At 34.9% G+C, this 16,190-nt stretch overlaps 1 protein-coding gene across 1 annotated transcript in view; it reads right to left on the bottom strand.

The window, feature by feature from the left end:
* Positions 1-7,612: 7,612 nt before the first annotated feature.
* LOC139686053 (histone lysine demethylase PHF8-like) overlaps positions 7,613-16,190 on the bottom strand; it is a 62,472-nt gene continuing 53,894 nt past the window's right edge. Inside the window, exons 18-19 of the mRNA XM_071583158.1 lie at positions 15,534-15,624; positions 7,613-13,622 (exon numbers count right to left, since the gene is read on the bottom strand). Of these exons, the coding sequence (XP_071439259.1) occupies positions 15,539-15,624 (86 nt within the window). The 3' untranslated portion in view covers positions 7,613-13,622; positions 15,534-15,538. The remainder of the gene's footprint in view (positions 13,623-15,533; positions 15,625-16,190) is intronic.

The following is a 16,190-nucleotide window of genomic DNA, read 5'->3' as shown; positions in this document are numbered from 1 at the left end:
CATTCCTTTGTCAGTTTATGTGGTCTTCAGGCCACCTCTTCTCCTGGTGACCAAGGTTCCCCCTTCTTTCCCTCCCTTAATCAGAGTGGATTCTCTGTCTCCTATTTCTGTGAACCATGACTGACTCCACAGTCCTAAGTGAAGAAAATATTCTTCCTTACCCAAGTCCTATCATCAGTCCATCACTGACCAAGGCCGAGGAGATGACCATGAACCTACCCTTCTAAACACAAATTTTCCCTACCTCCCTCCTCCTTCCTACTCTTCCCTTTTCAAGAGATAAATAAAATACATTTTGGTTGGTGTATTTCATTGCAAATACTAACTTTTAATTGTTTTCTGATGAAAAAGTACACCACAATGAAGGAAAAGTCTTTATTAAATTCTATTTGCATTAAAATACTGTCAGTAACATGAAAAATATTTCAAAACTCTTTTAACACTGGAATGCCAGTAATATAACTGCACTCTCAATAGATGGACTTGTAGTTCTTGTGACTCACAGGTATCGCTGCAGTCCTGGTTTAGTTGGGCGCAAACAATCTACTCTAGTGTTACTAGGTGAGGCACTGAACAGTGGCTATTGATTGTCGGCACAGTTCATGTAGTCAGTGATAAAAAATATTTTCATTACCAAAAGAGTGGCTGACAAATATCTGTGGAAAACAAGTAAATACTTCTTGTGGATTGATGTGTTGGATGTTTGGAGAGATATTAAGATTACACTGCAATGGCAACTATAATGTAATGTGTGAGAACATCCTATTCAAGTTCTGCAATCCTATCAGAGTCAATCATTGGGATTTTCTCAGTTGCCTATATATTTAACTTTATGCTTATACTATTGGATTTCAACATCCCTGTTACTGTTGGCAACAACTAATTAATATTATTTCTAATTATACCATCAAAGTTACAGATACCGTTTTAAAATTAAAGATATGGAAGTTAATAAGTACTCTCCATGAATCAAAGATGAATTTAAATGCTCAGAATCTCATTTATTTCATACCAAACTATCATGTTTTAGATCATTACGAGAAGTACATTTTTTGCAAAGCAATTGTTAGGCAAGTGTCTTAATTCGGTATATTGAAATAAACCATGACAATATTTAAAAACATATGTCTCGATTACGGTACCAAAAACGATAGCAACTGATATGAGGTGAAATGACACAATCAGGAAGAAGAAATGCATGATTTTATTATATCTACCACTGAGTCCAATAGCTCCCTATTACATATTAACGACAACCAAATCAATTATAACTAAGGTAAAGTCTGCTTAAATGAGTCCTTGTATAACATCATCGTAAATCAGATGGCCGGCCTTAGATAAATTATTTATGCATACATAACAGAGAGTACGCCACTCAGGACTATTATAACTTAGGCTTACTGAGAAACACTGATAATGTGTTTATACAAGAATTGGGCACCTTTTTCAAACATTATACATAAATTTCCATACCCTTACTGTCAACATACAAAATTGTGGTGGTTCACAGATGCCACATTATCCGCTAAATTTAATACTGCTATCACAAAAAACTTCTTTAAGTCTATGAAGCCTCTTTTCTCGTAGATATTTATTATTTTCAGATGCAAATCAAAATCTAAGGGCTTACGTTTCGATATACTTCAGTTCTGTTAACACTGAAGATGGTCTAGGTAATCCGATTTCCACCTGGATTTCGATTTTGGTACAGTAACGCATTCCATCTTCGAAAACAAATCGTATGGCACGCTTCCCAACGTGCGTTATACAAACGATTCCCGAGCTATGTATCTCCGGTAGGGAATCGGCTCTGCTATCTTCACCGTTAGCTTAAACTATTGTTTTGATCCCTCTGCTCTTTAGAATTCAGATTTTCATTAACTAGTATTTCACCATTTTCCCAAATGACTATAACCATTTCAATGTCCATCACATGGATTACACTCCACGTCGTCCATACAACCATATTAGTAGACGTATCATGATTTCAATGGCAATTTAACAGTTGAACTTCGAAATAGTTAATAAAAGACGAGTCTTCATAAATGCTCGCAAATTTAATGCAATCTTTAAAATGATTAAGGGAAATTAATATTATGTTACATATTAAAACTTGAAATTTATTTTCATTGAAATTATATAATAATAAATGCTTCTCGGCGTGCGTTTTTCGTTACCCAAAGAAACGAGAGAATTTTATTTCAATCTGAACCTAGACGAAGAGTGACAAATTACGACAAAAAACATTGAATTTTACCCAAGCTGATACGTACGCACATTTAGGAGAGTTAATCTTATATCATGATGTAGCTATAGTTTTATTGATAAAAAACAAATTTCGCTGATTAATTAGAAATAAAATCATTCACACTGCATGGATTTGCCTAAGGAAATGCGTTTCAACAGGAAAAATATTGTGCCGCAGGTCATGTTAGGATAATGCCGTCTGCATACTCGCATTGCGGCTTTACGTAGCAAGCAATATGGAGAATAGGCTGCAATGAGCGGAACTTTTGTTTCACTATAAAAGTTGAGGAAACACGGTAAATTACGTTAATGGGTGTAAAATGAAAATGCCATTGATAGTGAAAAGATATGGGGGAGGTAGCAGAATACTCGGGAGCCGTCCCAAGCGGCATAATATCAAGCTATTCCAAAGGCTGCGAATCTTTTTTTAACCAACATCCAGGTAACTCAGATTGATCGAATGGAGATGTGATCAAAGGTATCACTACATTCAACACCAAATCATGCGACACACCACGGAGATATTGTAGGAATTTATTGTTACTTTGATTGTGCCTTCAAGTTATTAGTAATTGATGGAAATAAATAATAAGGGCTACTGCAATTCAAAGGCCACATGCGTTCTTTATTTGAGACCTGGCCAAAAGTAGCTAATTTATCAGAGCTATTGTACTTCAAACGCCACATCTGTCGAAATGAAATACTTGGTGCCCGCTCCTTAAAAATAATTTCAACAATGGCGAACCAAAGTCTCCCACGTGAATAATTTTAAAACTTTTTCAAAATAGCAGGAAAAATGAAAATGTATATTTCTATATGTTTGGTTTTACCTCCAGTATCGCAGAAATCTTTAGAAGTCCCCTCCATTCCGCGTTACGTTTAAAGTAAAATTTTTGAACTGAGTTTTCAAACTGCCTGCTTCTCCACTCCGTAGACAGCAATTACTTCGTGACAGACCCTAAGGTTAATAGAACTTAGGGGGGGGGGGGGTTGGCAGGGCATAGAGGGGTGTTCGGAGTGGGGAAGAGTAGGCGTCGAAACAGGTGTCACGCGTTGTCTCAACATGACGTCGCCAGCGAAGTCATAAACATATTAAAAATTCTTTTCTGTTATTTGTACCAATGAAAATTGCTTAAATGAAGTTTTATTTAGCTCAGATTGCATAAAAGCTAAATATAATTGAAGAAGCACTAGTTGAATACTTCATTCCATTTGTAGAAATCATACAATTATTATTAGCAACAGGCTAATTTAATAATAAATGGAAACAATAAACTATAATATCCATTAAAAAAATTAAAACCCTTCTACACTTACAGGATCCTGAACAATTAATTCGTTAGAATTGTTATAAGTATAATTTTGAATTCACAAACAAATTAATAATCATGGCGATGATAAAGTATTTTTCATATTCATCAGACAGTGTTTGGGAAGAATATCAATAAAGAAAGAGCAATACAACTAAATATCAGTCGACCGAGGGCGGAGAGCCATATGATGGGCAAATTATAATAAGTCTGATATGAAACATCTAAGGAGCATATGACATTGCAAATGGAGATATTTTGAACAAAATTTTATTATACAGGATGGCAAAATATTTTAATAAACTGATTCAGTGGCTATAGATTTACTCAACCATCTTATAACACAATTAATGATTCCAAGTAACAAATATTTTAAAAAAATAATGTAAACTAAAAAATATTTTAGTGTATATTCAACAGGAAGTATATTAGCAAAACACTGTTTGATTTTTATTATGTTGGAGACCTTGTCTCACTATTGAAGCATCTCAACCTAACTTCTTTGCTCTCCTCCAATGGTAGGGTACTAAAATCGAGCACCGTTGCCCTATCTAGTTAGAAAAATTATTTCAATAAATGCCTATCTAGTTAGCGCCTTTTTCCCTAGCGATATAGTGCATTAATTAAAAACAATAATCATCATCATTATTCTTCAAATCAATTCGTTGAATATTAAAGATAATTTCAAATTAGAACAGTATCAAAACATTCAATGTATTTATTGCATTTAATAAGATATTTAAGTAAATACGAGGGTCATCCGGAAAGTAGTACCCGTTCGTGAAATAAAGACACAAAAGTAAATATTAACAAACATAAAAAAATTTTATTTGAAAGAGGATACTTTAAACTACTTCTCAACATAATCTCCAAGCAAATTAAGGCATTTGTCATAACGTGTGACAAGTTTCTGTATTCCTGCTGCATAGTCCTTCGCCGCCAGCTCATTGAGATACGCGAGGGACCCATCTTGCACAAATTTTTGCATAATGCAGATGGTGTTTAACAATTTCATGAACAATTGTTCGAGAAACATTGGGAAAATGCTCACAGATGTCATCAATTGTGACGCGCCGATCGTTCCTCACGAATTCGTCAACTGAGCTCACCAGTTGGTCTGTAATGACAGACGGTCTCTCCGAACGCTCATCGTCGTGTGTGTTCCCCCTCCCCATGTTGAAGTTGCGACACCACCGCCGAACAGACGACTCGTCCATTACATTGTCTCCATACACCTCCTTTAATTGGCGATGAATATCACATGGGCGAACGTTTCTTGCATTGAGGAATTTAATCACTGCCCTCACTTCACAACTGGCGGCGTTCTCAATTTTTTTAAACATTGGAAACAATCACAGAAACAACACAGGCAATGCTAGCGTCACGCAACTTGGCTCAGAGAAGGCAGACAAGCCACTGAAGCTATCTGACCTCGTCCAGCGGCTACTCGCGTCGTCAGCACTTCATGCGGCACGAACGGGTACTACTTTCCGGATGACCCTCGTATAAAACCTGTCCTGGGGTAGCCAGAACATAATAGCATTGAGCAGAAAAACTTAGCCGTATTAAAATCTTATTTCATTTGCATTACGTTCCCTAATTCTGCTGTAGAGTAGAGGCTACCTGCAAGCCAAGAGTGCAGGACTCCACTGAATTTTACCAGGGAGACTGTCCTTGTTCCGGTGATAAATTGTTGAACATTGTTATACTTACCCTTTCACAGTAGTGTGCAGACTTGCTGAGTGTACAATAAATGCCATCAAAGTGGTTCATATTCCAGTCATTGTGCAAATGTGCCTCAGATCTAGAGGGGTATTTACAAAGATTTTCGTAGCCGTTAATCAGAATTTTATGCATAAAGGTGTAAAGGCATACTGTTGGTATGCCTAGCCGTGTGAAACGAAGTACGCGCTCGGTAGGGAAAATATCATATCTAATAGCCTATTTTTGTAGACTAAATGTTAGACTCACATTTGGCCACTGTGCCAGAGTTATAATTCATAGGTTTAATAATAATATGATTGAAATAACGAATAGGAAATCATTTTAAGGAACATGGTTGGAATTAGCATTATAATTTTTCTTTACATATTTGGGGTCCTAGAATTTCTCTTTGGTGTTAAATGAGTATTTCGATCCGTATTAGATTGATATCCTGTGGATTCATAGTTACAATTGATTTACTCTCAGTTGAGCTGAGACTCCGGTTGCTGAGTTTTGTTGGTGTTAAGGGCCAGTACATTTGGAGAGAACCAGCTAAGAGCCTGTGAAAGGGTATTACTTATTGTTTTATATACATCATTTTTGTGTCTTTTCAAAATAGTGGTATCATCGGTACACATTATGGCATTGCGTGTAAGATTAGCAGCTGTATCGCATGTCATTACAAGAAAAGGGGGTCAAGGACTGAACCTTAAAGAACACCATTTTTGACTGGAAGGATATTGAATTTATTTTAATCTTTTTTAAAAAGTTGCGCTCAATTCTCAAGGTAGGATTTCAATAGATTGAGTATATTTCCCTGAATTCCATTGCATTACAATTTCTTGGGCGGTAGGGAATGTGACTCACCGTCACAAGCTTTGGTGAGATGATAAGTTGTCCATATAGTATATTAACAGATGCCCTCAAGTGCATTAGGAATGACTGTATAATCCATAGCTTGACTAGTTGTTTTATCTGACGTAAAACCAATTTGTTGGGGTGAGAACAAATCGCGCATAAAAATGAGAAGTCAATTTTAAATACTACTTCAAATATTTCACCAAAGGAAGGAATAATGGATAATCACCATCTCCTTTTTTAGAGGTAGGCACTGTTTTGGTAATTTTAAGAATATCGGGAAAAATTACCATATTGTAGATAGATATAAACATTATATGGAGGGTGTCAGCTATATTATTAAGTTGTACGTTTATAATGTCATTTAACAGTCCATAGATGTCTTTGCTTTTTGATTATTTCAGTTTTTAACAACATTACAAATTTCTTGGATAGTGACCCAGTGGTGACCTTTTAGTTATTGATTACCAATTCTGCATTAGCTATCGACACACTTATACTTGACATCAACAAAATTTATGAAAACCATATTTAGAGCAGTGCCAATACAACATGCGAGATGCTGCAATGCTTCACTAAAAAATATTGCATTTAATGATAGCAAAAAAATTTAATCAATTTTAACATCAAGAGTCTTCCACATAGCTCAAGAATTGCCTCCTGATTCAAAAGTAATGACATCTTCATTAATAAAATGTCTTGGAATCGCCCCGTATTTAAATGTTTCTGTGTATATATATATATATCACCAAAAAGCATCTCAAATATACATTCCTACGTGTTTTACTGCATAACATAATGCTTGGGGGTAGTACTTCCCTTCCCATCTGGAGCAAGCTATTGAAACCATTGGGCCCTATTCACACCCTTGGTCAGCCATGCATTAATTATCTCTAGGCATTTTAACACTTCCTCCTAGCAATATACTTACCTTTGCTTATTTTTGGATAATTATTATCTCTTCTCTATTTCAAGTTCCACTATCACTAAATTCACTCCAGAAATACCCATTTACCTAAAAATAACTAAATTAATTTTGTACACTTTAAAAATATTAAAATCACTCTTAAATGATCAGCCCTTATAGCATACTTGCATAGGATAAACTAAGAATTTAAAGAATGTAAATGAAACAAAATCAGATGCAGAAGGTAAATAGGTATGGATTGCATAAATCACTTGCAGAATGATAAAAAACTGATCCTGAGGTAGCAACCGTAATGAATATGCCACACTAACATGGCTTAATGTACGAAATAAAGTGTCCATTTTAAAACATAGTGCACACTTTCAATAATAAGTGGACACATCTAACAATAAAAAAATTGCCTTGCCTTACCAGGGTAATAAAAAATATGTGTATGTAAACCAATCATTTCACTACGACAAAGTAATGTGATTAACAATGCTGAAAATCAAGTAGCATAGATCTTAGAAAACATACACAAAAAAGTCATTTTCAAAATAATCAAGCCTTATGAAAGTGCATTTATTCTTCACATGTACATTATTCATGGAAATAAAATAACAATAAACAAGGTTTACATAACATATTGTTACTCACTGGAAAAATTGGCATTTAATTACTTGCATCACTTAGTGTGAAGCTCGGAGAACATTTTACTCATTTTGCTCGATTGAGACGACTAAAACCACACCTCACCCATAATTGTCGTGGACCTCTACACCATGCTACCACTTAATTGTTAAATGATTTACAATAAAAGACCTTTCAATTCTGGCATAAATCAAAATGCAACTTTAAACAGCCAATAATAATAATAAACCTGTTTTACAAAATAATTCTTGACATATTCAACTATATTTTTGATATTTATCCACTATTTTATAATGTTAACAACAGCATTTCCTGTGCATTATTCAGCATGCTCAAGGGTTTACTACATTTCAGAAAACTTGATACTTCTCATTTCTTAATAAAACTTCATAGAGATGAATTGAAAAATACCTTTATATAAACAGACATTTTTTCCACAGCCTTAAATCTACTGGAATTCCAGTAGCAACAGAACACTTCATGGAGATTATAATTATTACAATTACCTGATCATGGTTAATGTTATCGAATGAATTCAGCAGTCAGTGGGTTTAAACGCTAATGAAACCCTTACAAGACCTCCTTAAACATATGGATGAGAATGATTCAGAGAGTATTACCATACACACACTACCAAACAGAATTAAGTGAACATTGTTGGGCAAATGCAGCCATGCACCCATGGGTAACTAATTTATTTTGTTGGTCCTAAACACAGCCATTAAGAAATATACATGAGAAAAGGGTAAACAAAGTTGAAACAATAAAAATATACTTGTTTACATCAGGAAAAACATTATTTTACAATTATTAAACTAACAAATTGCTTGGTCACTTAAACATTAATGATGAAAGTGCACATAATTATGCTCAAATAAAGCATTTCGATTGTTCGGTACAGAGGAAAGAACTGTATACTATGTCGCTCACAAAAAAGAAGACAGGATATGATTTTATGTCTCTAATACATATATCCCATATCTTCTTCACACAATACTTTGTTGGTGATGTTTTTGCAAAACATACAAAATCACTTATTCTGCACATACACACATCACAGTCTAAAATAAATATCTTAACACACCTCTTTCACCACATATTTTGTACTATATTCAGTGATTCCTTGCTAAACTTGTTCATGAAAATGTCATAAAAGGGGCAAATATATATATATATATATATATATATATATGTGTGTGTGCGAGTGTTTATACATTTACATGCACACACACACACACACAACCTATACTGCAGGGCCAAAAAGTCAACACAAATTAGGAATTTAAACTGTGCTCCTCCCACTCATTTGTAAATCACACAAATACTTGACAACTGTTTAAACGGTACAGTTAATTTTTTTCGGTACTCACACCAATAATCCTTATATATAACATCTTAAATCAAATTGAACATTACCAATCATATAAGTGAGCTTCAAATCAATAATTTTTAAGAAATCTAACATTCTAAAAATAGTTTTTAGAGATAAGAGAGTATAATAACTATATAATTACCTAGTACATTGACTTGCCACTCACAGGACTGAAAAAAGTAACTTAAATAATTCAGAATTTCTGATGGTTCATCCATTTCTCTTGTCCGAGTTTAAAAAATCATGAATTCAGAATATTAACAGAAGATATTTGACATTATTCAACAATGGTTAATTTAAAGCAAAACACCAACACAACCATATCTACAAACTATCAGAAAATCTTTAAAATGTATTACAACTCAAATCGGTATGCTAGGCAAGTATGAATTACATCATGCAATTAGAAATTTGCATTAAATTACCCATACAACACAATCCCCTTTTAGGAATAAAATTTACAAAATAAGAGAAGCAAAACTGAGCAGTTAATAAAATATTATGTGACAAGAGCCATTTCTGCTTTCAAAAGTATCTAAAGGCTTGATCTAATGGAATTTACACTACTAGGAAAAAACATATAACTCAGATGTCATTTTCTCAAGGGTATATCAGCTATATAATATAAGATAAAGAGTAAATTTCACAAGCTCTTTGAGGAAAGCCTTATACACATCAATTTCACAATGCTCTTGCAGGCTCTTGACAACTGTGATCTTTCACTCACTCAATTGAGCAACCAACTGATATTAGCCAAGTGTTTGCAAAGCTAGCAGCCTCCACCATTAAAGGAATGCTGCTCCATTCAACTGCTACTACCAAAGGTGGCCATTGATCATTTTAACAGCCACACATTTAAAGACCTGAGGTCCAGACACTTTGCTCATTTCAAATTATTCAAACCATTTCTCCTTGGCAGAGCTTTTGACTGTTCGCATTACCCAAACTCCAAATCGATTCTTCAAGCTGGAGAAAGTTTTTAACATATTAGGATTTAAGCATACCAAGCTGAGATGACACACAGATTAGCACAGGCCAAGATGCACTTTAACATGGCCACTCAACCCACTCAAAATAGTAATAACTACGTTCACCGCTCGCATAAACAATTCATGTAAGAAAGTAGTTTCTTCATTGTACATACAAGCACCAAATCACAAGAAATATACACGAGCCACAACTTCAACACTATATGTATGTAAGAACAATAATTTTACCCAAAAGATTACAGCTCTTGAATCAAGACATTATGGGGAAAAAGAATTCCCAACAAAATTTTGAAAATAATCTTTTAAAACACATTCAGTTCTTATCAAATAGGTGGATATTTTGGGCAGTAGTCTGGCTCTTATTGCAGTCAACACACACTGCTGACAGAGCCCTAAGAAAAAATTAACAATACAATTCCACTGAATACTTAAAGACAATGTAATCCTTGGCTTTGCTCACCAATAAAAATGTGGAGTCTCCAAGCTGCCTTCATTATTTAAACAGTGGAATCCTGATATAATGAGAATGCCATAGAACGAAAAATTAGGGATAGTAAGTAATGCCCGAGAAACATTTTAATGCCTATGAATTTCAAGTAAAATAAATTAGTAAGTTTGAGGCCTACATTAAAGGCACTCACAGTCATCAAAAATTACGAGTGACTAATCATCACAAATTCATAAACTGTAAAACTACATCTGCGTTTAATATTCAAATGGCCATATTTCCCAGTCTCAGTTGGTCTGCTCATTATTTTCCAAGAGTATATGCTGCTTTTGGTAGCTAATTTTTGCAATGGGACAGCAACTTTGTCAGTCCACTGCACCATTTTTGTTTACAAACAAATTCGAATTAAAATTTGGACATTTTGAGTTTCACATTATTTCTGCCCTTTTCAAATTATTTTGTCAGCAGAGATCATCAGTCAGAAAAGGTGTTAATTAGTAGTGATATCAACATCTTTAGTAAGCCTCTAATTAAAGTGAAAGCCGAGTATGAACTAAGCAAAATGATCTGACACATGACTAACTGCATCAGAGATAACTGGAACATGGAGATTGGTCGCCAAAGTCTGAATTCTGGTCCAAAGATATTTATCAATGAAATAACATTGGTATTGTGCATATGAATGCTATAAAAGTTTTGTTCCACAACCTCTTCTTTCACAAAAATCTCAGGGGATATTGTGCAACTGAAAGGTGATAGATGCAGAGGATTATTGATTTTACAACATAATTTTGTAACCACCTCTGGGTTTAGATTTAAATTTCCATAATAAAAAGAATTGGCAGAAAGATTAAGGCAATGTTTAGGTTTGATATTTATCCATGATATTTGTTCACCACTGGTTAGCAAATGGCATTCAAGATGCACAGTAAACCCTTGCTAATCCTGACTACCAGACAAAATCCAGATCAACCAAGGTTTTGAAGCACATAATCCCATGGAAAACTTTCTACCCTGAATCTTACACACCATTCATTGCCATTGACTTTTAATGACTCCATATGACACATCAGAGCCCAATGCATAAGATGATCCCAATAAATTTGAAATAAACTTAAAATAATAAACTATATGACTACTTTTCTCATAAAATTATGCCAGTACTAAATCATAAGTATCTTTGGAAAAAACAGTAGTGATGAGCTGCTAATTGAATTATCTCATCAAATTTATTTCAATTATTAAGGTAACTAATTAAGAAAGTTTTTATTTAATTTAAGGCGAGTTTAACTTCTGAAAAATAGCACTAGTTTTCCTTTGAAATTCGTCGTTGTAATGAGGTATGAAACAAATGATTGCCGCTGTTCTCCAACATGCTTTAATTTTGCCATCTTCCATCGAAACATATTCACTCACATAATTGGTTGAGATTCTTAAATACTTCAAATTATTAAATCTTGTATTCTGCGATTCTGTAATACAATTTGGCTAGCGGCACTTGGATTTCAGCAACTTCAGTCCTGAGGAAATGATATGACTTGGAACTTTTTCTGGTGCTGGTTATTATGAAAATGAACTTTTATTTCCCCCATAATAATTGCCAAAGCATCGATTTGGTACTTCGTAACTCATAGGAAGAAATGAAATGGAACCAGCCAATAATGATTACTGTCGAAAACCAAACATTTGCCAAATCATGTTCAGATAGAGAGAGAGGTCATTCATTCTCCTCTCCAGGGCTCAAGGTGGTCCATATTATCTCATGGTAACATCATTCAATTTATAGATTTGATCAGCATTAGTATACAGAATTTCACTCTTTCTTTACCAATTTTTACCATTTACTCTGTTCCATAGATCTGAAATTACTACATAAAATACACAATCATAAGTGCTTTCAAGTGTTCCATAAATAGTTCAGTCATTATCAACACTTGTGATGCACATTTATCATTACTTATATGCCCCCTAAACAGCTATGGCCAAACAATAATTGCATTGACGTTCTCTGCACATAAGTATTCAGAAAGATTTCCATGATGTGTCTTGCATGTCAGTACTATGCATTTATAACTCACTTTGAACAATTATGCCAACACCACCCGTGGTTGGCCCCTTGCTATCTTTTAACTTCCAGCAACATTATTTCCCGAACCTGCTTTTCCATTTAGGGTAGTAGTAATAGTTTCAGGTGAGAAAATCTACAGCTACAGTCATTTGTGCCATTAGGAATGGCTGGGAAAGGAGGAAGGGTGGAGAGAAACCCAACATTGGCATTAGCCTACTTTTAACAAATGGTGCCTAGGGGTCTGTAGTTTAACATCCCATCCGATGGGCGACGTACTCACTCAAAGTACTCTCGACAAAGCACCTCTAGTAGGGATAGGGGTACCACTGAACGGTATCTGCCATCTCCAGGATTCAAACCCGGGCCCTCTGGGGGGTAAGCCAGTACATTAGCCATTGTACCATCGTAATCCCTCTCCATTTAGGAGAAATTTAATTCAACCAAAGAGCACATAGATGGACCTTAGCCACCTTCTTTTTCGGATTTAATAGCGTGCAAAGCAATACCATTCTCCCAAAAGATCCATTTTAAACTGGAAATAGGATTACGAATATGACATGATAATGCCATTACATAACACAATTATTGAATTGTAAATTAAAGCTAAAAACAAAATATATTCAAAATTTTAAGTCCTTGGATTAAAAGATAGCACCCTCAAGCCATTCCAAACTGTGATGCATCACCTCAATAATCATGGGGCATGTTTGTGTCATCACACTAGTGAAGTCACAATGACTGAATACAAAAACTTTTTTGACTCTTATATTCTAAGTCCTCATTGATATCCTCGTGACTATGGCATAAATTTCAGACAATGACGGCTACCATATTCCAAAAATTCATAGAAATTAGGTAACGAGTGATTCAGAAATCACCATAGGTAATAATGAGAACTCTATTTACAAATCAATTCCAATGGGACCATGGCCTATCATTTTATCAAGATTCCAGGACATTTTTAGTAAGTATGAGTAATATACTCCATTCTCATAATGGCCAATGCCTTGACTGCACTTGTAATAACATTAAGACAGCCTATATTGTAAGAAGACTCCAAAAGGCACCCTGAAAAGTAAAGGAAAACATTGGTAAAAATTAAAATTACAACAAATATTTATTCAACCAAATCCAAATAGACAATGGAATCATTTTATTATCTTTCATTTACACAAGGCAAATAAAAAATTTATTTTGTCTACTATTAGAGACCCCCTCCACCTCTATTTGATACAGTTTTTTACTCCCTCCGTGCGGTCTAGCATATTCTCTTCTTCCCACCTTCCCTGAAGCTATCTACTCTACTTCAGCTAGCCATACTATTTTAAGGCTGAGTCAGGGTCAGCTTTATATTTTAAAAAACTTGAGCAGGGTTTATGCTTACTCATGATTCCAGTTTGCACAAGTCAGTTTAACCCACCAAAATTCATATTTTCACACTGCCATCTTTTACTTTGATTTGCTCTTGAGCCACTTATTATTCAAGGACTTCCACACCATACTTTTTCTGGGTTTTACTGAGACAACTAAATATTTACATACCATAAGGTGACCAAAGCTGGTCAAAGTTAAAAAGCATCAGGACTCTCAGGGTATATCAGATACCCTATGAGTGCGGCACGATTTACACAGGTGAAATGGGCCGCACGATTGAAACCTGAATGAAAGAACATAAAAGGTACCGGAAGTTGGGACAGTTTGAGAAATCAGCGATTGCCAAACAGCGTTAGCCTAGTTAACGTCATCAAATGGGTCGAGGCAAAAATACTATGCCGCTTGCACGGCTATTGGGATAGGTTGGTCAAAGCAGCTGTTGAGATCCACCTTCATAAAAAGAATTTGAACATGGACTCAAGTTTTCAATTATGCAACACCTGGAGACCTATTCGGAAAAGCATACCAGAAAGCAAGAAAAAAATACAACCAATCAGGAGATGCCAAGATAAAAGTTGGTCTACAGGTCAATCAGAGGACATCTGATCCCAAGACAAAAATATGTATATACTTGACAAAATTGATGAAACAGCATTCAGAAGCCCTTAGAACGATGACGAGTCACTTTTTGAAACATTGGCAGCAATGAAGACACTAACCTGGGGTAAGATCCGAGAGGATTTCACTCAACAGGAAAGCACAAGATTTTTTACCATAAGCTGCTTCTACATTTTGAGCCAAAATTACAGTAAAAGCACTTTTAACAGAGAATTGAGGGTGCTTCTAAGCCACTCCAAGTCTGATTTGAAATCTTTCTTCTGAAATCCTTTCCCAGAAACTGACACAGTTTTATTTTGGTTTCCCAAAACAACACTCTGGCATTAGGTTCTAATTCTCACCCACAACTATCAAAATTACATTTCAATTAAAGGAAAATTACCATTTACTGAACCTAAGAATTTTGGATGGAAACAATAATTTGACATAGATTATAATCCTTCAATTAGAAATCACAATGAGAATTTAAAAAATATGCAAGTAGCCTACCCTAACCAGGTAAAATACTACTTAATAATAACAACAATTTGCTTTTTAATCTCTACATACATTAAACAGTTGCTCTGGAAATTTAATTGGGCAGGTTTGGTTTTGATGTTGTCATCTTCTCTTACATTTCTCAACGACTTTACCTCCAAGTGACTGCCAGTCATGTCATATTCAAGTGGTTCCATGCATCAAATATATCTAAGAATGCTAAGACTGATAATTGAAAAAGGTCTGCAGTAGAAGAGTAGAGAGAAAGTTCAAAGTCTAGATTCAATCTGAGAAAGTATGTAAAGAAAACATTTCCTCCACTTTTTTCACTCCTCCTATTACCCTTTTGTCCTTAGCTATTTACAGTTACATCAACACCCTCACAATTAACGACCATGCCATAGATATCACATTAACATACAATTAACCCTGCTCACTTAGACAAATTATCAACAAGACTAATCTCCAGGAACTGAAGGAGAAAACAAGAGGGACAAAAACTGCACTTACCATTACTATGGCGATAACATTTTGTGAATTTTTAGAATTTTTCCAAGCCTTTGCTTTGCTGTAGCCATTCCCTTCTTGGGTTTCTTTGGGGCTAAAAATAAGAAAAAGATAGAAGCATTATGTGGAGTCATTTCAAATGTACATAATCCTCTTCCATTAACCTTCAATCATAAAAATCTCATGAAAAAAATACACAACAGAACTAACATTACTGAAATAATTAATGGTTTCAGGCTTCACTTCGTATAATTGAGTGATTTCCATATTAAGAGATTTTGTACTTTTCCACGGACTTAATTTTACGATAAAATGCATTTTGCCGACTTGTGGCATCATCAGGTACAAATTTAATTCACATGAAGCAGTTGATTCTGTCACAAAAATCAAAACTCCCAAATCCCTCTTTGCAACACACCTCATTGATTTTAAACAAAGTAGCAATTTTGTCCCTGAAATACAGTACATCCTCCCTAAAAGATTAAAAACGGATGCTTTGCAGCAAATCAAGATTAGAAGGCACTTGGAAGACCCCAAAATGATTCTTTGAAACGAGCAATTATACTCTCATCCCTCACCTCTCCTTTCTGAGAAACTGACCTCAAGGGAAAACAATGCAACCATTCAACATACCCATTCATCTCTAACTCTCTCATGCCA

Source organism: Hetaerina americana, unplaced genomic scaffold (assembly GCF_022747635.1).
Source record: "Hetaerina americana unplaced genomic scaffold, ioHetAmer1.1.p SCAF_13, whole genome shotgun sequence".
NCBI lineage: Eukaryota > Metazoa > Arthropoda > Insecta > Odonata > Calopterygidae > Hetaerina > Hetaerina americana.
Note: the sequence above shows the minus strand (reverse complement) of the source record. Positions and strands in the feature narration are given on the sequence as shown.